Below are 25,356 nucleotides of genomic sequence, written 5' to 3' on the forward strand. Positions count from 1 at the left end.
GTAACTTTTATTACAGTATATTGTTGTAATTGTTCTATTTTATTATTGGATTGTTGTTAATCTCTTACTATGCTGAACTTATAAATTAAACTTTATCATAGATATGTATGTATAGGAAAAAACAGTATATGTAGGGTTTGGTACTATCCGTGGTTTCAGGAATCCACTGGGGGTCTCGGAATGTATCCCCCTTGGATAAGAGGGGACTACTGTAATATCTGGTAGGGCTCCCCTCACCTCATTGCTTATCTTTTGTAGGTGTTTCTTGGTGACTCTTTCTGGTTTATTCTTCCAAATGAACTGAATAATAAACTTGTCTCACTCTAGAAAAATCCTCAAAGTAGTTTATTGATATTGAGTTAAACTTATAAATTAATTAGGGAGAACAGACATCTTGATGATGTTGATTCTTCATATCCAAGAGTATGTTATGTCTTTAAGGAGAGTTAAAGTTTTCCACAAATAAATTTTAGAATTCCTTAAAATTTTGTGTATTTTTTCTGTTGTTATTTTAGTTGGGTATTTTCTTACATTATGTCTTCTAACTGGTTTTTGCTTATATATATGAATGCTGGTGATCTTTGTTAATTTTTAACATTTTACTTTATTAAATTTTCTGATTTTGTGTAGTAATTTTTTTCCCATTGATTCCTATGGGTTTTCCAGGAATGTAATTATATAATCCGTATTTAGAAATAATTTTACTTCTTCTTTTTCACCTCTTAAACTGTAGATTGCTTTGTCTAGTCTAACTTCATAGCCTAATAATTGCAACACAATAGTTGAGACAGTGGGCATCTTTATTTTTTTCCAGACTTCAGCAGGAAAGCCTTTAGTGTTTCCCTGTTAAGGAGAACTCTGGCTTTTGGGCTGAGGTATTTTTATTTTATTATGCCGAGGAAGTATCTGTTAATACCCATTTTACTTAGTGTTTTTAACATGGAAGACTACTGAATTTTATTTTGTCAGATGTCTTTTCTACATTTGTGGAGATAGTCTTTGATTTTTCTCCTTTGCTCCATTAATATGATTAAATTTACTAATGCATTTCCTATTATCGAAATATTCCTGTCTTCGTAGAATAAATCCCACTTGGTCATGATGAATTGCTGTTTTTTTCTGTAGTTGGATTCTGTTTGCTAGTATGCTTTTAAAGATTTTTTTTGCGTTGATGTTTATAAGTGAGATTGGTCTGTAGTTTTCTTTTTTGGTGCAGTGTTTTTCAAGTCTTCAAATCAAGGTTATTTTCATTTCATTAAACAAAATTGGAAGTTTTCTTTCTTTTTCTATGCTTTTGAATAATATAATTAGCATTGATATTATCTGATCTGTAAAGGTTTGTTAGAATTACACTGTGAAATCAACTGGGCCTGGTGCTTTCTTCTGTAGGAGAGTGTTTTGACTGTTTTCTCTATTTCTTCTGTAATAATTGGTCTCTTTTACAATTTCTGTCCCTAGAGGGTCAATAAGTTGTATTCTTTTGAAAAATTATCCATTTCTTCAAATTTATGTGAGTACAGTTGTACAAATGTAGTCTTATAACTACTTCTGTTTTGATGGTTCTCTGCCCCTTGTCCGTTCTGGTTTTGGGTATTTGTGATTTCACTCATTTTTCTCCTTGATTAGCTTAGCTGGTGGTTTGTCTGTTTTTTTGATTTTTTTGAAAATCTATTTTTGAGTTTATTCCGTGAGTTTTCTATTTTCTAAGTCTTTCCTTTATGCTTTTATCTGTAATGATTTATTTCTTCTGATTTATTTTATTCTTTTTCTAGCTTTTTGTATTTTGTACTTGATTCATTTATTTTGTTTTATTGATGTAATTATTTAATGCTATAAGTTTTTGTCTGATGATTGCTCTAGCTATATCTCACATATTCTGATATGTTTTTCTTATTGATATTTTAGAGAAATTCTGCTGTTTCATTTTGTATTTTCCCTTTGATCCAACAATTTCTTAATAGTGTTTTTTTTTTTATTTTCCAAATGTGAAGGGTCTTTTTTATTTTTAAAATTTTGCTATTAATTTTTAGTTTTATTGCATTATAGTTATATAAATCTGTATTATTTCTGTTCTTTGGAATTCGTTGAGGTTTTATTTGTGGTTAGTTTTCATGAGTGTTCCATGTACTCTTGAAAAAAAAGCATGTTCTTTTTTATTAGTACTCAGTTTTGTACACACAGACACAAACATGCTCTCCTTATTAATTAAGTTGTTTATACCTTCTAAGGCCTCATATTGTTTTTCACCTGATCTTTCTTGGATTGAGAGAGGTGTTCTCAAGTTCCCTTTTATTAATTTGTTTCTGTCTTTTCTTATATCTTTCATAGTTTCTGTTTTATGAGAGTTTGTTGCTAAAGTAATGGGTATATAGATATTAATGCTATATCTTTATTTTGAACTGTAGTCTTTAGCATAAAGTGCACAAATCATAAGTATAAAGCTCAATTAATTTTCTATTTTAGTTTCCATGGTGAATAGTGGTGTCTTTTTTTGGTTGTTTTGCTGAGAAGTCAATCCTTAAGTGAATTTCTCCTTAATTGTAGATTAATATTCCTGTAAAGGACTTTGGTAGAGTTTGTAGATCATCTCTTAAACTATTAGACAAATTGCACATTAGGTCTACTCCAGGCAGTTTAATATTTTTGTTTAATTTTCTAAAGAATTCTAGAGAAGCAGTCTGCATTGGCATTCATTAATCTGCTTAATTGTTTAAGCTTTTTGAATTAAATTTTATTTAGCAATTCAATTTGTTATCCTAGAGGACGAATAAAATTTGTATATATTGGGTGTTTCCATTTCTCATCTTTTGCATTTTAACAAGTAGCACAGAAGTCAACAGGAAGAGACATCTCCTTGGTCAGGAGTGTAAAAACAGGAAGGAGGAAGTCTATTGCAAATCTGTGTTAGCTGATTATCAATTCAGGGTTCACCATAGAGGATGTCCATTAATGATCATCATTATGCTATGTTATTATCCACAATTACAGTGAGTGTTAATGTGAGTATTACAAAATGTCAACCTTAGTTATAGGAAGTAATGTTAACTAACAAACTGCTCTAGGCTCTTTCCTATGCATGGAAACAGGATACTATTAGTGAGAACAAGTCATAGAAATTTCACATAGAGGGAAACAAGGCAAGTAAAATTCAACATCAGAAATATAGGGAAAATTATCCTTTATGTTTTGCCTTTGCTTGATCTTTATGCTTTGACAGATTGTATGATCTTTTAAGATATGATTTTACCCCTTTTAAAAAAAATTAGGGTATATCAACTCTGTCATTTAAAAAAATTGTTTGACGGAATGTCTTCAACTGAATTAGAGGAAGCACCTGGGCATTATTTTATAAAGCATTCTAAGAGCACATCTGGCAAACTAGATGAAATATTTCATGGGAAAATACACAGAAGGTGAATATTTTGTAAACAAGAAATCTTTTCAGTATTCTGTGATGAAAGAAATTGGATTCTCTGTTTATACGTTTTTTTCCTCTTGGAGTTGCTAGATACTCTCAGTTCCCCTGCAGCTCCAGGTTACCTACTTCGTTTAGATACCCAGCAGTGGTAAGTTAGGACCTTATTACCTTATCCTGAATTCTTTACTTAGCTGTACAATGTTGTGGATGTTTTGAAAAACTTAAGTGTTATGTAAAAGCTAGATGACATTATATTGCTTATTATTATTATTATTCTAGAGACCTATTTGACATACTGTTTTCCTTAGGAGTCTGTTAACCTATGCCTTTAGACCCTTATTTCTGGATTATTTTGTGGTAGTGCTCCCTGGCATTTTTTATGTTATGGCACGAACAGAAAGTTAGATTGAGGGCTGAGATGATCATTATTTTGATATTCTTGTAACCTATTCAGTTGGGAAGACGTGCTCTGACCTATTGGTTGGATGAAGGGGTTTGTAAACCTCTTATAATTGTAAGAAATGTGTGTTTGGGTGTGTACGTGTATGTGTGTCTTAGTCAAGGATTGTTTTTGGTTTTAGTTGTAGGTACTACACCAACTTGAGTTAACTTAAGGAAAAGTGAAAAAAACTAGTGGAAGGTTACTGAGGTATCTCACAAAGTTCTTAAGGCAGTCGTACTTCTCAAAAGACTGGAACAAAGAAGTGGAAGGACCATGTTTCTGTTTTTCTTTTATGCCTCCCTCTGTTTTCTTCATTCTTTGAAATCTGGCCCTCTCTGCTTCTCTCTGCGCTTGGTGGAGGACGATCACCCACAGCTTCCATGTGTCAGTCAGCCGCATATATAGCTGGCTGTCTCCGAATTCTGATTCAGAATTCCTGAAAGAGTATATCTGAACCAGCTTGATCAGTTGTACACCTCTAATGCAATGTACTGTGATTGCAAGAGGTATTGCTCGTCCAGCCTCGTGGATGGTCAGCAGTTCTCAGAGAGAAAGTATATATTACAGTTGTGTTTGTGTGCTTTTCTGGGGAGAAGATCCATAACTTTTATCAAAATCACGAAGGAGGGTCTTACCATTCATCAGGCCATTGCCCAAATAAAGATTAAGAATGACTGCCGTAAAAAGTTATCATAAAATTCCTACTACTTAGAACAGGTATCCTTCATATCAGTTGAACTGTTTGTCTTTTTCACAATGCCATGTTTTTTCCTGCCTGTGTTTATCCATGATTGAATACCCCTCTCCTTATTTCTCCACCCACTTAAAAATTACCTATCATTGAATTCTCATCTCAGGTCGTATTTCCTCGATGAAATCTTTGCATCCTAGAACATCGCATTCTACATGGATACACACACACACACACACACGCGCGCGTGCATATTTTTGCTGTGTCTGAATTCTTATAGCATGGATTTTTAAAATGCTACACAATGTTATTTAGTTGCGTGTGAATGTTTGTCTTAGAATGTGTTTCTTAAATAAATGTCTTGAATGTAGGCTTACTGAAGTTGTCCCTGAGGCCTATGATAGTCATACATGTCCGATTAAGTCCGGCTGTGCTACATAGCGTAATGCCATGGGTACAACAGACTCTTAGTAAATACTTTTTGAACTGAATTAATGAAAAACAAAACCTTCATCATAGAAAACTTGAAAATATAGAGGAATAGAGAGAAGAAAAAAATCACATTTTTCCTACTACTCAGGGATAATCATAATTGACATTAATTCTAGTCTTATATTAGAAACAACATATCTATTTGAATATTCATTGAATGAAGTTATGATATTCAACATATTAAATGTTATTAAACATTAAATGTTGGATATTGTTAAATATTTGTTAAATGAAATTATAATTACGTTGTATATGATTTTCATCCTGTTTTCTCTGTTTATTTGATTATTTCCTTATTGTTGCACATTTGGATAATTCTCATTTTTTGTGAAATTCTTTGAACAATGATATTACCTCTAAAATAATTTCTCAATCAGGATTTTTGTTCCCAGAAGTAAAAGTAATCATGTAGGTAATAATAGGTAATAGCTAACATCTATTGCGTATTTACTATGTGGCACTATTTTAGACACTTAAGTGTATTATTTCATTTAATTTTCACAAGAAGCAAATGAGGTGCCATTATTATACCCATTTTGCAGATGAAACAATTGAGATGAGGTCATTTGCCCTGGGCATTCGATAAGTGGTGGACCTAGATGTGAACGCAAACCATTTGGCTTCTGATACTATACTCTTTTTTTTTTTTTTTTTTTTTGGCTGAGGAAGATTCCCTTTGAGCTAACATCTGTTGCCAATCTTCCTCTTTTTGTTTGGGGAAGATTCACCTTGAACTAACATCTGTGCCAGTCTTCCTCTGTTTTGTATGTGGGTTGCTGCCACATCATGGCCATTGACGAGTGGTGTAGGTTTATGTCCAGGAACCAAACCCGGGCTGCCACAGTGGAGTGCACCAAACTTAACCACTAGGCCGTGGAGCTGACCCCTGGACTATACTCTTAATCATTATTCTTTGCCTTCTAATTTACAGTATTAGATAATGAAAGCTGCAATATAAAAACATAATTAAATTTTAACTTAAAAAAAAAGGGAAGGTTTACATTAAAGTTGTGAGTGGTAAGTAATCTGACCAGAACTGTACTCATGGAGGGAGGATCCTACATTTTGGACTTGTGCTAGGTCAGAGGATGCTGAGATATTGAAATTAACTCACAAGAAAGTGATGTAGATCCATTATTCCTCTACAGTTCCCAGATACAGGCCTCCAGTAGCTTTAGGAAGGCCAATCTCCAGTTTGTTCTCTCCAGGAGATGGGGGCTGCTTGATGCAAGAAAAATCACTGGGCTTTTTATCCTCTCTCTGCCTTTTTCGGTTCTAAATGATGGGAAAAGCAAGACACCACTATCATTCTCTGCCTTCCCTTTTCATTCATATCCTCATTCATTCATTCCTATGATAAAAGAGAACATAAATCAGGTTTGTTTCTAGGCCTCTTACTAGAAGGGCTGGTTCTTTTCAGTTTGGTAGACCAGGCCTAGTACAATCTGTTCACAATGGTGTGTTTGTGTTCTGTTTTTGTCATGCCTGAATGTGAAGGCAGGCAACTATTCTTTGTGTGGTTTGTGAGAGAGTGTGTGTATGTATTGTCGATGTCTGGGTATTGCCAACTTCATTATAAAGGAGCTTAATTTCGGGGGAATTCATTAATAGAAGCCTTGCCTTAGTAATAAGAAAGATACTCTGGAAATGAGCAATGAACATATTACTGACATATTTAAGGTAAACAGTTTTAGCAACTGGATGTTTGGCGATGTTTTGCAGTGAGCTCCTTTTATCCTTTTTTTGTGCGGTATCCTCCAATACACCTTATGAGTCCAAGACTTGGATTGTATACATACCTGGCTCTGGCCATTAGTGTTGAGCAAATCCTTGAAAACTTCTCTGAGCCCCATTTCCTTCATCTGTGAGATGGAGATAAAACCAATTGCCCTCTCCACTTCCCGAGGGTTCTTGGCATCAAATACAATGATGTATGCAGAATTGCTTTGTGGGTTGCAAAGTACTAGTACAAATGTAAAAGGTGATTTTTACTTTTTGTTTTGTTACTTATATTCTGCCTTTGAGTGGACGCAGAATTGCTCTTCTCAACTTTTTGTTTCCTCTCTTTCGTCTGCAAAGCTGTGAAATGACCAACAGAAGTCTGGTCAGGATCGGTATTGGGAGTTGGGATCAGTCTTGTATCAGCGTAACCATGTTTCTGTTTTCCTCCATATTACTTCTGAATTATACTTATTTGGCAAAATTCTTTGTCTTCTGAAAAACACCTTATAAAATTAAAGTAGTATTAATTAGTTAATATATGTGTATTTTAAAACTGCATATTTCTGGAATCCTTTCTTCCAGGGTTAGAATTAAATACAGCTGCATCTGGCTTTCATTTTTAATATTTTCTGCAACTGGGGGCCGGCCCCGTGGAGTAGCGGTTAAGTGCGTGCGCTCTGCTGCTGGCGGCCCGGGTTCGGAACCCCAGGCGGGCACCGACACACCGCTTGACAGGCCATGCTGTGGCGGCGTCCCATATAAAGTGGAGGAAGATGGGCACGGATGTTAGCCCAGGGCCAGTCTTCCTCAGCAAAAAGAGGGGGATTGGCAATAGATGTTAGCTCAGGGCCAGTTTTCCATCAGCAAAAAGAGGAGGATTGGCATGGATGTCAGCTCAGGGCTGATCTTCCTTGCGTGCGCGGGCGCACACACGCTAAATAAATAAATAAATATAAAAAAAAAATTTTCTGCAACTTAGTAAAGTTCTTTTTTTTTTTTACTTCAGGATGTAATTATATAATGATATCTTTTCCAGGACCTCCAAGAATTATTTTTTAAAACATTAACTTTACTTGACATATTTTTCCCCATAGAAATACTAATGTTATATGGTTTCGAGGTAATTTAAAAAACTCATAAATCTGTTAGAAGTTTTAAATTATTTTTTATTCAGTAATTTCAGCCTTATTCTCATATATGACACTTAACATGAATAAATCATAAAAATCATCTGTTTGTAGATTTTCCATTGCTAATAGAGAAGATGAGTGAAATACATTTTTGTTTGTATTTGACTGATTTTCAGTTTCTTTAGATCTTAGACTTATGAGTCAGTGCTAATTTCTAATCTGTTTTCAGTATAGTATATAAACCCTTTTATATATTTATTATAAATTCAAATACTGACTTTAAGGTATTCTTTAGTAAAATTATTTTTGTGTGTCTTTCAATATCTGAGTGTCTACAATATGTCAGGCACTATGTAATATGTAAAAGTTTATCCTATGCTAGATTGTCTGTGCTTACCCATAGGAACCCGGAATTGCCAGAGAATTTTTATGATGTTTATTGTTCTCTTCTGCTATTTTTAACCATTATATTAAAGTAATAGGTAACAGGATGAAGCAGCTTCAAAAAAGCTACTTATTTTTATTTTGATTTCATAGTTCTTAGTTTTTAATTAGATTGAGTATAAGCTACACACCATATTTTGATGCAGTAGTAAAAGAAAATATTTGGATTTCTAGAGGTTACTTTTTGGTGAAGGGTGCCCTCTAGTGAACCTGTTTTTTTAAATTCAGATTTGCAATTCTTTGCATCCTCATAGCATTTGTGAATTGAATATAGAAGTAAAAGATACCCTCAGTTCTTGAGGAATTTAGAAGATAAAACATAGACTAAATAATTGGAGAATAAATTTCATGTTTTATACAAATAAATAAAAAATAGTGTAGTATAAACTTGACATAAATAAAAAGCTGGGAAAATTCCAGAAAACTTCCAGGTAATGGGAAAGTTGTTATCCATTATGGTTATTAATGAAGTTATCCTGAAGGAACTTTCTTGAGCTGAATTTTGAAGGAAGTTTAAGATTGAGATTGAGGCATATTGTGGAGGAAGGGCATCTTGGGGGTGGAAAAAGAAGTTAAGGACAGTACCAAAAAGGATTAATGCCAAAAGGAAAAAAAAAAGAGAAAAAAGGAATTATTCTGGAAAAGATTTAAATTTAACTATATTTTAAATATTTGATGCAAATATCCAAATAATTTGTATTGTACTTGAAAACTTTTTTTCAGGAATTCGGGAAGAATTCGGCTGGGCAGTGTGGCTTAGGGTCTTTCATGCAGTTGCAGTCAGATATTGGTTGCTGCTTGAGCTGAAATCACCTGAAGGTTCAACTGGACTAGACAGCTCAGATGGCTCACTTGCATTGCTGGCAGTTGATACGGCTGTCATTTGAGAGTGCCCACATGTGGCCTCTCTAGCATGTCATTTTTAGGATTGTCAGATTTCTTGCACGGTGGATGGCTTTCCCCAGAGTGAGTGTCTAAAGAAGTCTAGGTGGAAGTTGCATGGCTTTTTCTAGCTTCTAAAGTCACATATTATTTTGTCATATTCCATTGGTCAAAATAGTCACAAGCCTGCCTAGATTCAAAGGAAGGGGGATATAGACCCCATCTCTCCATGGAAGGTGTATCAAAGAATTTTGGACCTATGTTATAAAACTACTTCATTTACTTTCCTGCCTTCTTGAAGAATTAGGCTCAGTGCAGATAAATTTTAATGATTTAGGGACCAATTATTCTCTGTATGAAAGTTGCCTATGCAAATACCTGTTTTCTGCACTTGATTTCCAGTTACTATTGTACATGGTTGGTACTTAATGAATATTATTGGGAAGAATCTTCTTTCCCTTTATCTAGATGTTACTGCCTTAGAGCTATTTCATTTCTTGTTTGCTCTATATTACAGAGTATCTGGGAAAGTTATGGGAAGGTTATTATTCGTGTTTGATATATTTAATAAAATGGTTGAAAAAATGTTAGGAGTACTGAGTATGATACTTTTATATTGATCATTTTCTTTCTTGCTAGTCTGTATTGCTAAGTAACTGTAGTAGAAATATTTTTTTTGCAAGGTTGAGTGGTACTTTGAGCAAGGCTTTTGTGTATTTAAGATAGGGCAAATGGTATCTTTGCTATTTGTTGTTTAAAAGAAAAGAATTCCAAATCATGTGACTTTATGGAAAAACAAGGCCTTCTCCCAAATGATAACTCATTTGCTATCTTTGAATAATATTTTAGCCCATTGTTTCTCACATGGATGTTACTGAAATTTTGGACACCTTAAATGTACCTAAAGGCTACTGAAGAGAGTCGCAGTGTTTCAAGTCTCACTTCTAACTCTAGCTGCAGGGTTTCCAGTGGGTTGTAAACTGGTGTTGAAGATACTGCTCCACTGAAAGATTAGATTAAATTTCCAATTTACATAGCCAAGGATACAAAAACCAAGTAGTGACTCAGGTAGGAACAGATAGAATATCTCAATGTAGCTTTCTCTAGTTTCCAGGATCCATACAGGGGGCACAGAGAACTGCTGATGACTTTATCTGGGCAAAGTAGGATCTCACTGGATCTCAGAAGCTTCGTTTTGGCTATGTATCTGCCCTTTTATACTTGGGGCTTACGTACATCCCATTCTGAAAGAACTTCAACTAACAATTCATGTGCTTTTATTAAGGAAATGTTTTCACATTGTGGCTTTAAATTAATTGCCAAATGACTAATTTGTTGCGTGACCAATTTGCTGAATTTACCAAATTTAATGATATACCAAAAACCTATTTTTAAAACTATTTTTGAGGTAATGATTGAGCAAGCCATTTGTTTTAAAAGCTTTTGAAAATTTCTGATCAGTTTTTTTGTGATTACTTTTAACTTTGTCTTCATAGCAGTATTTTTAGGAATGTTTAATATATCAAAAGCTGATAATCATAGAGTGGTTAATTGTCTTTTAAATATATTTTATCTTCAGAAGAGTATATTTCATAGTTAGTGACCAAAATTTCAGTACTAATTAGTAAGATTGGTACCTAGAATCTGAAAAGCATTCAGTATAAATATGAAATTGCTGAAGAAGTATCATAAGCAATCTTGGTAATAAGGAAAACCGAGTCTTAATTACTAATTACTAGAAATATAAAATTAAGATTGGTATGTCAGAAATTAAGCTTGATATGCCATTTGAAATACTGTGAAAGAATAGTAAAAATGCCAATGGACTGGAAGAATAAAGAATGCTGAAAAGGATACAAAAGCAATTTTTATTACTAGAAATACAGAATTAAGGCTAATGTGTCATTTGAGGAACTGGCAAAAAAAATGTGGTTAATGTTTGAAAAAGTAGAAAATGACATTGAAAAGCATCCAGCGGAAGTTAGAAGTAGCTGATACAATTTTGTCAGCGATAAAAGAGTGACATTTTGTTTTCTGATAAATGTTTGTAGAAAGTATTGATGCCAGAAGGTAAAAGCAGTGTCAGTGCCCAGGGATTCCTGAACAGTATTTCTGCCTTTAGTTTTCTAGTATATTGAAAGTCCATTTCCTTACTAGAGTCATTGTTTTTCTTAAAAGCAATTGATTGACAGTAATAAAATTCATAGGAAAGTCTGGCAATGGCTAGCATTTTAATGGTAGTCATTCTAGGTATCTTCTCACATTATTTTGTTTAGGCTTTAGCTATGCTCTTTTGTGGTTATGCAACTAGTGTATCCATTTTATTGGAGAACAGAGAATTCTGAGATAGAGAAAGGTCACTTTTATTTTGTTTAGAGAAGGAACTACAGTACTCCAGTAAATATAGGTAATTTGGAGAAATTGGGATTGGATACTTTGAGATTATACCAGTATTTCTCAAAGTGTAAACATTTTAGTAAAAGGAAGTTAAAAAATGTTTTCTCAGGAAAGTAATCCATTTTGTTTTCTTCATAGTTATTGTGATGGGCGTTTTTTTAACGATGAAGATAGTGAAAGAAAAATACAATGAAAATAGTATAAGGATATTATGTGCTTTTTGACAAAAAATAGCCTAATATGTTACCAGTAATAAGAGAATTCTTTTTCACATAATATCTTGTGAATGTTGCTTGTTTTCCATCAAAAAGAGATGTTTTCCTTAAAAAGAAAAACAAAAAAACTGTAGAATATGATTAATAAATATTTTATGTTAACAGAATATAGTATCTGTCCAAAAAATTGAAGTAGCCTGAGTTCCTCTAAGACATTTGATTTGATGATAAAAGCATTAATTTTCAATGAGCCAATTTTAACATTTTAATAACATCTTAGTTTTCTTATATTTGTTTTAGTACCACTAGGTGGAGCCCTATACATACAATTCAAGAAGGCTTTGTGAAAGATCACTTACTTCTTTCAATTCTATAAGCCTGATGTGTCAGATGATCAAATACTGTGTGGTAACTCATATTTGGTGTGGAAGTTTAGGTATAATGAAGATAGAAAATGTATTTGTACTTAAAAATTTTTTAGCTATGCTTTTAAGACATACACTTTGATTTTATGCATTACTAGTTGCTCAAATTAAAATATGTAAATAAAATCTTTACTGTAGCATTGTCCATCTTTGTTCTCTAGTCGTGAAGTTTTTAAGTCATCTCTTCTTTTAAAATTGATTTTGGATCTGAATTTTTGACTGATTAGCATTATATTTTGCCAGAAACAAGGTATTATTTTGCTGAGCTTTGGGAGGGATGACTGAACGCTCTTACACTGAAGTCATTATCTGTATGTGGAGCAGTAAGGTACAACCTGAATGGATGTGGGATAGTGGAAAATTTACCAACTTTCTAATGTTTGCTCTTTCTGCTTCTGTCATGTATCTGTGCGTATTTATTTATAGGAACTTGATGAAGCTTGCCAATGAACATTATAAAATTCTAGGGAAATTCTGAAAAAAGAAAAATTATTTTCATTAAAATTGTATATTGCTTGAGAATTTAGAGTAGTAATATGTCTCGCACATTAATGTATTAATTGGATGGGTACAACCATTAACCAATTTAGGGTTCAAAAAATGAATTGTGTTGAATGGTATTTCCTTTCTGGCCCTGTAAATCAGAATTTCAAAGAATAATGATTATCGTTCAAAGATAAAAAAAAAAAAGAAAAGAGAAATATAGATTTTTCAGAGTCCCTTCAGTTGAAGTCAGACAAGTACAGGGCCCTCAGTTTCTCTACTTCATATTTTGCTCCTCCTGATTTCTGTTGGGTTTGTAATTTAATACTGCCTAACAATTAGCTATGCCTCAGTTCTCATCCCGTTTTTCTGCCCATTGGATGATTTCACCTGATGGGTGCCGCAGTGCACATCAGGGATTCCCTATTGAGTCATTCTCAATTGTTGATCTTCAAAGGTGATCTGGTTAGTTGCTGTGCTGGTAACTTCTTTACATTCCATACTGCTTATCACCATTTCTGATTGGAAAGTCTATATAATATAATAGTTGAGAGTACTGGCTTTGGAGTCAGGTAGACCTGGGGTTAAATCTTGGTCCTATACTGTGTGACTTTGGACTTAAAGACTTAATCTTCCCAAACTACGTTTGTAAATTGGGATGCTAACAGAATCTACATCATAAAGCTTTAGTGAATATTAATGAGCTAATGCATGTAAAGCACTTAATAGTAAGTACCTGGTTGTATGTTACTGGTTTTTTTTTCTCTTCTCCACATTAAGCCAGAGGCAACAGATATGATTCCTCTTTAAGTCAGTTAAGTCACTGTGGGGAATTGTTGACAGGGAGTGCACATCTTCTTTGCTTCTCTCCGCATCCTTCCCTCTCCACTCTCTCTCCAGATTGTCTCTATAATTAAACCTAGATCCCGTCAGAGAAAAGAGTGATAATTCCTTCTATGCATATGGTGTCAAGAAATTCTTGGGATAAGTGTTACTTTTGCTGTCTTCCCTTTTCCAGTGTTCTTATACATATCCACCCTTTCTCCCTTCTTGCCCCTCTCTATTTAGTCAGCTATTTATTACTGGCTTTATTAGCAAATTTTTAGACTAGTTATTCTTAATATTACTTTGCATCAGAGTGGGTACAGGGTTAAATCAACTGCATGTAGTGATTAATTCCATTTTGAGTTATGCATGCTGGATTTTAGATTTGTGCTGCATCTGTTAAATTCAGAAAGTCAGAACTAGGAACTTTCTAGGATTTGTTCCAGGGCCAACTTTCTATCTTTTGATAAATTTTGGATTGTGGCGCTTGCCTGATCCTTCAATACCCTCTTTAAATGCAATTTATTCCTGTGGTTTAGAACATTTCTTCATCTTGACTTCTTTTTTCCTGTGTACTCTGCTCATAATGATCTCATTGATATGATTGTGGGTGACAAGTGCTTGTATCAGCTTGGTGCAGCTTGTACTCATGTCTGGAATAGCAAATGGTTATCAAGGGTCAGGAGAGACTAAGACTTAGTAATAGATAGATCAAGACCTACTCTTCTTTCTCATTTGCAGTACTATTTTCCTTAACGCTATTTTTATTTCCTTTGTTGGGACTTATCAATAGAAAGCATGGAATGTAAATAGTTTACCCATTTCAGGCTTTGGTTTTCTATTAATGGAGGGTGGATATTGCATATGTTCTGATATTGTTTTTCTCCATACTAATAACATCAATAGAAAAAGAGGCGTTCACCTGTGGTGTTGTAATAGATCCACTGGCAGTATCCTGAATTACTACTATAAAACAGGAGTAGTTGTGGTTTTAAAACTCAAGAATAAATTGGAAAGACACACTAAAGCATGGATTTTAAGAACTTTCTAAAGTAAAATAGACTTCTGGGAAATAACTATTATTTCATCTTCCTATTTATTTATATGTTATTATTTTAAAAAGAGATTACAGCATTGTCTTTGCTCTCACAAACAGTCAGACCCTCCTTTGGAGGAACACTGTAGTAGGGCAGTCCTGAAATAGAAAAAAAAAATAGCCAGTTGGGGAGATATATGAGTTTGAAGTTCAGGGCTAGAAATATACATTTGGGAGGTATCAGTGTGTTTATGGATTTTAAAGCTCCAAGTCTTGACGAAATCGAGAAAGTAGAAAGGAGAAGATGTCCAAGATCAGAGCCTAGTTCTAGCTCAGCTCTTAAAGGTCCAACTATTTAATAATTGCTGTCCTGTATTATTGTCTCTAGTATTATAATAGGTACTTATTAAAAAGCTAAGGCATGGAGGCTGCCCTCAAGAAGCTTATGGTCTATGTGGAGAAACAAAATATATGGCATATAGTTGAGACATTTAAATTACATACAAAGTAATAAGGTGATTTTATGTCAGAATGAGTGGAGAGGACTATAAGTTTACCTGTCCTGTGGATGAAAAGATTACTTGGTTTGGAAATGATTGACAAAGGCCTGTTGGAGGAAATGGAACTTGAACTGAGCCTCAAATATGGGCCACAGATGGGGAGATGCACTTTTGTTCCTTGTGTTTTTTTAAAAGATAAAAACCATTTTATTATATCTTATGGTTTTGGGGGGTCATTTTACTCACCAGAAAATAACATGATCATGATTTTAAGAAATCTTTTATTTCAACCTCACATATCACATTCTAGTAGACTTTTACTGTACTGACCATGGTCTTGTGACCACTGGTAGAAACAGACCATTGTTTCATTTCTGTTGACCATTGTTCCATTTCTATTGCTATGAATTTTTTTTTATTGTGGTAACATTGGTTTATAGCATTATATAAATTTCAGTGGCTGGCCTGGTGGTGTAGAGGTTAAGTTCGCATGCTCTGCTTCAGTGGCCCGGGGTTCACCAGTTTGGATCCTGGGCGTGGACCTACACATTGCTCATCAAGCCATGCTGAGGCAGTGTCCCACATAGAAGGACTAGAAGGACATACAACTAGTATATACAGCTATGTACTGGGGCTTTGGGGAGAAAAAAAAAAAAAGGAAGGGCGGCAACATTATGTAAATTTCAGGTGTATGTCATTGTATTTCGATTTCTGTATAGATTACATCATGTTCACCACCCAAAGACTAATTACCATCCATCATGATACGCATGTGCCTAATCACCCCTTTTGCCCTCCTCCCTCCCTCTGGTGACCACAAATCCAGTCTCTGTCTCTCTGTTTTTGTTTGTTGTTGTTTTTGTCTTCTATTTATGAGTGAGATCATATGGTATCTGACTTGGAGATGACCTTTTGGAAGGTCCCCAAGACTACCCTGAGGTTCAATAATTTACTAGGAGGACTCACAGAATTTAGCAAAGCTGTTATACTCACAGTACTGTTTGTTACAGCAAAAGGATACAGATTAAAATGTTAAACGACAGGAAAAGGCACATAAGGCAGGGTCTAGGAGAGGTCCAGGCAGGAGCTTCCAGTTCTTTTCCAATGGAGTCATATGGACAGCGCTTACCTATCTCAACACTCATAGAGTATTGCCAACCAGGGGAGCTCACCCAAGCCATGGTGTCCAGAGTTTTTACTGGAGGTTGGTCATATAGACGTGGCTGATTGCCCACATTGCTGACCTTTATCTCCAGCCCCTCCAGAGCTGATGCTGTGTGGCCCAAGGCCCCTACCCACCATAAATCACATTGTTAGTGTAGACTATTTGGCATTGCCCAGGGTCCCCAAGTAAATAAAGACATCTGTCAGGCAGAACATTCCAAAGACTTACCTCCCAGGAGCTGGGGGCAAGGGCCAAACCTTTTTTTGGACAAGGTTAATCTTTTCCTGCATGGCTGGTGGGGGCTGCCCTCTATGTGGAGACTGCATGAGCTGAGATACAGTAGGACTGTGTACGCCATTTTTAGAAAACATTGTGGTGACTGCAATATGGCCTTGTACTTGAGAGTGTAAACTCTGGAGCCAGACTACCAGGATTCATATCCCAGCTGTCACTTGCTAGTTGTATAATTAATGACAGTTACATAATCTGTAACTTATCTGTAAGGCAAGGGTAATAACAATACCCACTTTATAGACTTGTTGTGAGGATTAAATAGTTAATATATAAGGCACTTAGAATATGTCTTGACACATAGTAAATGCTATAGAAATCAGGAGTCTATTCATTCATTCACTTAATGATTCTTTTTTGAGCACTTCTGTGTTAAAGGTTCATCTCCTGAGCCTCAGACCTTTATTTCCAGATACCTAGTGATATATCTAGAGGGCTTGTGGCTCTTTTAATATAAACATGTTCAAGAAAAAAGTAAATATTTTTCACCCATATTATTTCTACTAATGGCAGCACGATCAACCCAGTTTATCTGTTCAGAGATTTTATTTCAAGATATCAGCTGTTGCAAAGATTGGGCTTAATAAAGAATAAATTTTGGTGAACTGGGAAATTAATGTTAGCTTTCTTTTTATATACTTACAGGTCTGTCTATGATGACCAACCAAATGCACACAAGAGGTTTATGGAAAAGTTAGATGCTTGTATCCGTAATCATGACAAGGAAATTGAAAAGATGTGTAATTTTCATCATCAGGGTTTTGTAGATGCTATTACAGAACTTCTTAAAGTAAGGGCTGATGCAGAAAAACTGAAGGTAAGAAATAGTACAAATTCTATTTACCTTTGCCCTCATTAAATTACTCAAGTATTAGTTTGTGGTGTATATGTACAAATCATTATTAAATGTACTACTTTCAAGAAGTCAATTAGTGTATATTTTTAGGAATGCTCTTTATGCTTTGTTAACCATGCTAATGACAGAAGTAATCTCTTTTTTTGTAAAGCAAGTAATGCATTGATTTAACAGGATTTCTTTCCATGCAAGGAAATGAACTAAAAAAATTCATACAATGAAAGGCCTCATTTGCAGTTTAAGAATTTTTAAAATGACAATTAGTACAATATTGATAAAAAGCTATCCTCTAAAAACTTTTAGAAACTTACTATAAATGATTGTGTTCTCAAAATTATTTAATAATACTGATACTGTTTTTTTTTCAGTTTAATAGCAATGCATAAGTTTATTAAAGAAAGTTGGTCTACATTTTCTGCCACAGCAAAACATTATTTATTAAAGGAGTCCTGGATATGTTCAGCCAGAATACAAAATATTTAGTTATAAGAACTGTCCTATTTATCTTTCTTTACATTTGGAGAGCTTAGCAGATAGAATGACTCTGGTTCACCAAAGGTTATGATTAGAAAATCATTATATAAAGGATATTCAGATAACGAGAGACCAAATACAGCATCAATGAGGTCACTGAGCATCTTTGTTTAGAAATTAATGAGATTTTTAATAAACCAGAATGTGCTTCCTTACTATGATGACCTAATGAGTCACTTAATATGTGGGAAAATTTGAGGTTGAGCTTTGCCTGCACCTGCAGCATTAAAATGTTGCTATGGATTGAGATTTCCATGTTTGATGTTAATCAACCACCCAGTGTTTGCATTCAGCAAAGTATGAATGTTTAATTACCATAAAATGCAATCACCATTTCCTACAGACAATGAATGGCACATAGACCTCATTGAAGTTATCAAAAAGGGACCAGTGGTCAATTGGGTCAGTGATTTGAATTGTTTGACAGACTTAGAGAAGCAAGTAAAGTTCAAAAATCTAGAGTAAATTTGAGAAGTTTGCCACAGAATCTGTTAAAAAGAACTGTCATAAGTAATTGAAGTTAACAAAAGCCCTTTTCAATCAAAAGTTCAAGTTCAAGCTGTAGAGTTAATTTGAATTTGCATTTCTTTGTCCTGAGTTTCTCATGAAGCATGATCTGATTACAAGGGTGAGCAGTTACATCAGGGCAGTTTTATGCATATTTGTCTAACTAAGGTGAAATTATTTTTAAGGTGCAAGTTACTGACACCAACCGAAGATTTCAAGATGCTGGAAAGGAGGTGAGAAAGTGATACATATTTTGTGTACTCAATACATGGATGAGATTTAACTATTCATTTAAAAATATGAACATTTCTTCTTTTCTAAGGTGATAGTCCAAACAGAAGATATTATTCGATGTAGAATTCAGCAGAGGAATATTATAACTGTAGTAGAAAAATTGCAGTTATGCCTTCCAGGTGAGTTAAACTTGTCTATAATGTAACGTTTGGCTTGGTGCCATTATAATTTGATGATAGTGTATAGTCATTATTCATTATGAGAATTACAGATTATTTGGTGATTACCCCCCAAAAGCCTATGGTTATCTTTCTTATCCACTTTATTTCCTGAATTTTCATGGTTTTCCTATATTATAAAGCCCTCGTTTGATGATCTGTCACATCAGTCTCCTGGAACAACCTCTACCTTTCCATTTCCTTTCTGCCTAGTTTGTCCTTTGTCTCTCACTGCCCCCTCCCCATCCCCAACTTTTTTTGTTTTTCCTCAGAATACTTTCCCATAGGGAGACTGTCTTTTGATTACATTTTCTCACCTTTTCTTAGTTTGCCTAATTTTTTACCTCCAGTTTTCCGTTGTTTTCTGTTTGTCGCTTAAGCTGGTTGGTTTTGCTTTGCTTAGTTTCCTTTGCTAATAAGGTAAGAAAACATCCAGAAGTGCTAGATCTTCTTCCTTCTTCAGTCTTGCCTTTCCTCCTATTTTTTGGAAAGACTGACTTTTTAGGTTTTTGAGTTTCTGGTCTATCTGTGGGGGCTCAGATATTACTGAGACATCAAATAAATTCTGAAGAAGGTACCCAGTATTTGCTTTACCCGCATGTATCCTGTTGAAACAAAAGGAAGCAGGTATATGTCATTTTTGTCTTCATGTCGTAAGCTAAATACATCTCGGTGTCCCATTTTTTAACTTATTTTTTTTAGGAAAGATCCTGAACCTCTATATCCAGGGGAATATAATGAGATGCTTTGTATAATAATTATGTAACATAAATTTAGCTTAGAGTACAAATTATCTGTTAAAACTGTCAGCAGATTTTATTAGCTAAAAAAATTTTCTGACTTGTGAGAATAGCTTTTCTTTTTTTAGAATCACTGAAATTCTACTCAGTTTAATCTCCGATGGACCAGGGATATTTATTTGCACATTAACTTTGAGTAAATAAAATGTGTGCTTATTATGTTAGATTTCAGGGTTAAGAAACCTACTTCCTTACAGTAATGTTTAATACCTCTTTGCCACCATCAGATACACTATAATAACCATGAAGACAGTCTCTAAGTTTGAATGCTTTGTCGCTGAATGGTAATAAGTCTAAAAAATGGGTACTGATAGAGTGAGAAAGGGCTGAATTCAGCTTATTCACCTAGTGGGCTATTTGAAATATAGAAATAAAGGGAAGTAAAGCTTAGATTTTTGTTACGACTACTGTCTTTGCTTTCAAGGCTGGAGATGAAATCTGAGTTCATATAAACGTTGTGTTCCTAATAGCTACATTCAGAACAACCTCCTTTCCTCCATCTATCCTTCTATCTAATTATCCACTCATGAATACTTTTCTGTGTCAGGAGGCATTATGGTAGATTATTGGAAATACAAAGTTGAAAATGATATAATTCCAGCTCTGGAGGATCCTAAAATCTAATGTGAATAAAGACAAGTAAGCCATCAATTACTGTGCAATTGCTTAACTCCTCCTTAGATTAGGAGGAATATGAGAGGATGTAAGAAGTCACAGGGTCTAAAATGCATTTTCCTGATACATTATTTTTACTTAATTATTTTTGAGGAAAGCATTATTTTTATATGAAAACAATATGGAAATAATATAAAGTAGATGTGAAATTTACATGAATTGCTGAGATAAAACGGGACTTCAAAGGAAGTTTATACTTGTAGCAGCAGTTTTAGGCTCTTTCCCTGGTTATATGTTCACTCTAATGTTTTGGTTGGAAAATGTGAGAAATATTGCATTACAGTATAGGGGCTGTGATAAAGATATACATAGGGTCCACAGAGTTAGGGCTAGTTCACTATAGCCGGCATTGCAGTTTTTATGGTTTTCAGATAAGTAAACAATATCTTTTGTAAAGTTGAAAACCTCTGGGGAGTAGCCATAAAACTGTAGAAAATCTGGGGGAAAAAAGTCTGTCTCTCTAGTCTAGGAGTATATGAGCTGACTTGATGAGCCAGTAATAATTTAAAGTGGGTGACACTTTATACTTTGAAATTCTACTAAGGATGAATGGTAATCTATATAGTTGCATTAAAGCCTTTTTGGTGGCAGTATGTCATCTTGCTGAAGCTTATAACAATTTTATTGAATAATTGCATTTCTGAGCCTTTGATAGAAATGATAAAACGAATAAAGATGCTTTGTTTTGTTTATTTATGCCTTTATTATAATTCACTCTCTGCTGTAAGCTTTTGGGGTTTTTCTTTCTTCGGGTATTTGGTGTAAAATTTTGTTTAGTGAGCTATAATACAGTTGTGTCATTTTATAGTCATGCATTGCTTAACAACAGGGATATGTTCTGAGAAATGTATCATCAGTCAGTTTTGTTGTTATGCTAACATAGAATGTGCTGAAGGGGAACAATATTTGCCACCCCAAAATGTATCTCTTGAACATGTGGATTATTTTAGGCTGATTTTTTTTTTTTTTTTCCTTGGTGAGAGAGATTGGCCCTGAGCTACCCTCTGTTGCCAATCTTCCTCTTTTTGCTTGAGGAAGACCAGCCCTGAGCTAACATCTGTGCGAGTCTTCCCTCTATTTTGTATGTGGGTCACCGTCACAGCATGGCTTGATGAGTGGTGTAGGTCCGCGTCAGGGATCTGAACCTGTGAACCTTGGGCTGCCAAAGTGGAGCACACAAACTTAACCACTATGCCACCGGGCCAGCCCCTAGGCTGATTATTTTTAAGAAACAAAAGACTCAGAAAGTTTTTCTTGTTTAACTACCTAAAAGAATTCAGATAAGAAAAGCTGTCTCAGGAAGTGAGTTATCACCTTAGCAAAACATGAACTAGGTGGTAGAGAGGAACCTAGAAAAGCCTGTTTGTTGGGCTCCCCTCTGTGTTCTTCTGTTTCTGTGTGGCCAAACACTTGTTTTCCAAACATTTGCTCCTTTTTACCTACCTGTGAATTGCTTTCCTTCCCTTTCAAGTCCCTGACTCTCACCACCCCCAACATCTTCTTTTGTCTTTAGCTGAAGATGGTGTTGAACGTGAGGACTTTGGCCATTTTGGCGAGTTCTGTGGTTTTCCTGGGTTTCTCCCATGTACACGTTATTAAACTTTCGTTTGTTTTTCTCTTGTTGATCTGTCTCATGTCAATTTAATTCTTAGACCAGCCAGAAGAACCTGGAAGAGTAGAGGAAAGTTTCTTCCTCCACTACAGTACTTACACAAACCTAGATGGTATAGCCTACTACACACCTAGGCTATATGGTACTAATCTTATGGGGCCACTGTCGAATATTCAGTCTGTCGCTGATCAAAACGGTGTTATGCAGCACATGGCTGTATTTGGTATATTGAATCAAAATCAATCAATCTCACTGTTGCTCAACTCTTTCTCTCAAATAACTAAATTCTAAACTTCCAATTCCCCTGCAGGGAAGAGATATTAGTAAGTTTCTGGATAGGATAATTGTTGGTAGGTTAATATCTCAATTATAGGTGTCAGCATATGCAAGTGTTTCAAGTTCAGTATAATGTATTAATATATATAATGTTCAACAGGTGTAGAGATTAAAATGTTTTTCTTTACATGAAGTATAAAATTTTATTTGAAAATATAAGCCTAAATCAAAGTATAGAGAAAATGAATTTATAATATGCTCTTCCCTGCTTTAATTATTTTCATCTTTCAAAAAAGTTTTTTCATTTTGAAAGCTAAAATTAATTATATTTTTTAATGCAGTGCTGGAAATGTACACTAAGCTAAAAGAACAGATGAGTGCAAAAAGGTGAGTTGGTTTTTTTCCTAATTGTTCTTCATAAGAATTTTTTTTTCTATTACGGAAGACATAGATAAACTTACTGTAAATTATAGTGAGTCACGTGAAGTTGTGCTTTCTACTTTTATTCTATGTTCATGCAGTTTGCCCATCAGGGTCATCCAATAAAGCAATTCTTAGCCATTTATTTGTGGATCCTTGCCCTTTATAAGTGATATTAAAGGTTGATAATGTTGATGAAGGACAAATAGACAACTGAACAGGAATAAAAAATATTGATTAACTCACCAGTGTATTAACATAGCGTACAATCAAAGGCTTAGTGTGTATTATGGGTCCACAAGTGAAAAGTGTGGGTAGTTATATTTTGACAATCTGGGCTGGTATAGTTCATGTTCTGTTTTATAACACAAATGAATGTATGACAAATGAAAAATAAAGTAATTCAGAGTAGTTTACTGATTGCCCTAGAAGCTTTAGAGGTAATGATGTTTAAAATATTTTAAAGATGAGCAATTTTAAAGTAAAGAGAAAAATCAGAATAAATGAGACATATTTGGGATAGGGAAATAATGATTTTCTCTTAGTTTATTAGTAACTACTTAATTATCACAGCACATTATATACAAATCTATACTCAAAAGATTTGTGTATGTGCTGCTTTATAGTGCTACACCTTGAATTTTATTGGGCTTTACCAATTAGTACTAATTAGTAGAGTGATTTTTTTCCTTCTTAATACATGAGCCATAAACTATTCTGAAATAGTCTTTTATGTATATATTATTAATATATTCTATTTTTTCTATCAAAGTTATACATCTTCATGCGTTAAAGATCCAAATAAATAGTTCTATGTATTTGTTGCAAAAATAACCCAGGGATCACCTTCCCTACTTGCCATTCATCATTCCTCCTTCCTAGGGTGAAAAACTTTTACCTCTCTTAAGGGATTATTTTGGTATTTACATTTATGTCTTTAAATAACTAACTTTTATTATTACTTCACTATTTTCCAGTTTGGGGCATTATGTATTTCTTCAATAACATAATTTAATATTTATATTCAGATTTCCCCAGTTATCCCCCAAATGTCTTATATCTCCTTTTCCTCCCTGAAACATTGGTTGGTATGTATTTTTTTGACCTTTTAGTCTAGAACAGTCTTCCCACTTTCCTTTGTTTTTCATGAAAGAGTCTAAGTCAGTTGTCGTGTAGATCAGGGCATTCTGGAATTGTCTAATTACTTTCTCATGATTAGATTCAGAGTAAATGTTTTTGGCTAGGATAGGACATAAGTGATATTGTGTACCTCTCATTGTATGACATCAGGAGGCATATACTGTCAGATTGTCTCTAAATTATGCTACATTTGATCATTTGGTTAAGGGGATGGCTACCAGATCTCTTTTGAAAAGGTGTATTTTTCTCTTTGCAATTAGTAAGTAATCTATGGGGTGGTATTTTGAGTCCTGTTTCCTAAGATCCTTTCACCCAGTGGTTTTAGGATTCTTGTTTTAATCAGTTACTGTATTGGGGTTACAAAATGGTGATTTTTATAATTCTGTGATTCCTTTTAACATTTATTAGCTCGCTTTTTTGTGTAAAGAAGAACTTTCCCCCTTTTTTTACCTCTTCCTTTTTATCCCCCTTTTTTTTCCTTCTTTTTCTGATTATTAGTGTGGACTCAGGGATTTTTTTTTTTTTTTGGTGAGGAAGATTGGCCCTGAGCTAACATCTATTGCCAATCTTCCTCTTTTTGCTTGAGGAAGATTGTCCCTGAGCTAGCATCTGTGCCAGTCTTCCTCTATTTTATATGTGGGACGCTGCCACAGCATGGCTTGATGAGTGGTGTGTAGGTCCGTGGCCAGGATTCGAACCCGCGAACCCTGGTCTGCTGAAGTGGAGCATGCAAACCTAGCCACTATGCCACCAGGCCGGCCCCTGGATTTTTTTTTTTAATGAATGTGTTATATTCTGTTATTCTCATCATTCTTTTTGATACCCAAATTGTCCCAAATTTGACTAGGGGAACCCCTCAAGCTGGTTTCTTTGTCCTCATTTGTCTTTGAGTATTTTCTTGCTTATCATATGGTAAGATGTTCCAGGCTCACATTGTGCTTCTCTAGCCCTAGACCTGGAAATAACCATTCTCCAGGGTACCCTAGCACCTTTTAGTAAGTAGTTGTATTTGGAAACTAAGATCTGTGTGCTAGGTGGGCCTGTTACACACACACACCCACACCCACCCACCCACCCACACCCACCCACCCACCTCTATCTCTCATGCCCTCTAGCTTCCAGGGTTGCTGCGAAGTTTGAAGTCATTCTGGTTTCTCATCCTTAGCTTGTGACCTACCTTTTGTCTCTTTTAGAATCTTCTTTTTGTCATCTGTGGTCTGTAATTTCCTGATGATGTGCTTTGATGTGGACCTGTTTACTTCCATTGTGCTGAGTGCTTGGTGAACCTACTTTTAATCTGGAAACTGTCTTTTAATCTGATAATGTCCTTAAGATTTAGGAAATTTTCTTGAATTAATTTTTTCCTTCTGTTTTCTTTTTTTTTTTTTTAAATTATTTATTTATTTTTTCCCCCCAAAGCCCCAGTAGATAGTTGTATGTCATAGCTGCATATCCTTCTAGTTGCTGTATGTGGGACACGGCCTCAGCATGGCTGGAGAAGCGGTGCATCCGTGCGTGCCCGGGAT

At 34.7% G+C, this 25,356-nt stretch overlaps 1 protein-coding gene across 4 annotated transcripts in view; it reads left to right on the forward strand.

Annotated features, from left to right (window-relative positions):
* Positions 1-25,356, forward strand: part of EXOC6 (exocyst complex component 6) — a 187,139-nt gene that overhangs the window by 15,091 nt on the left and 146,692 nt on the right. For all 4 annotated transcript variants that reach the window (XM_004427834.3, XM_087432278.1, XM_087432280.1 and 1 more), the window contains exons 2-5: positions 17,204-17,375; positions 18,641-18,688; positions 18,778-18,868; positions 22,612-22,657. In XM_004427834.3, the coding sequence (XP_004427891.1) occupies positions 17,204-17,375; positions 18,641-18,688; positions 18,778-18,868; positions 22,612-22,657 (357 nt within the window). The remainder of the gene's footprint in view (positions 1-17,203; positions 17,376-18,640; positions 18,689-18,777; positions 18,869-22,611; positions 22,658-25,356) is intronic.

This window comes from Ceratotherium simum, chromosome 6, assembly GCF_057802395.1.
Source record: "Ceratotherium simum simum isolate JZ-2026a chromosome 6, ASM5780239v1, whole genome shotgun sequence".
NCBI lineage: Eukaryota > Metazoa > Chordata > Mammalia > Perissodactyla > Rhinocerotidae > Ceratotherium > Ceratotherium simum.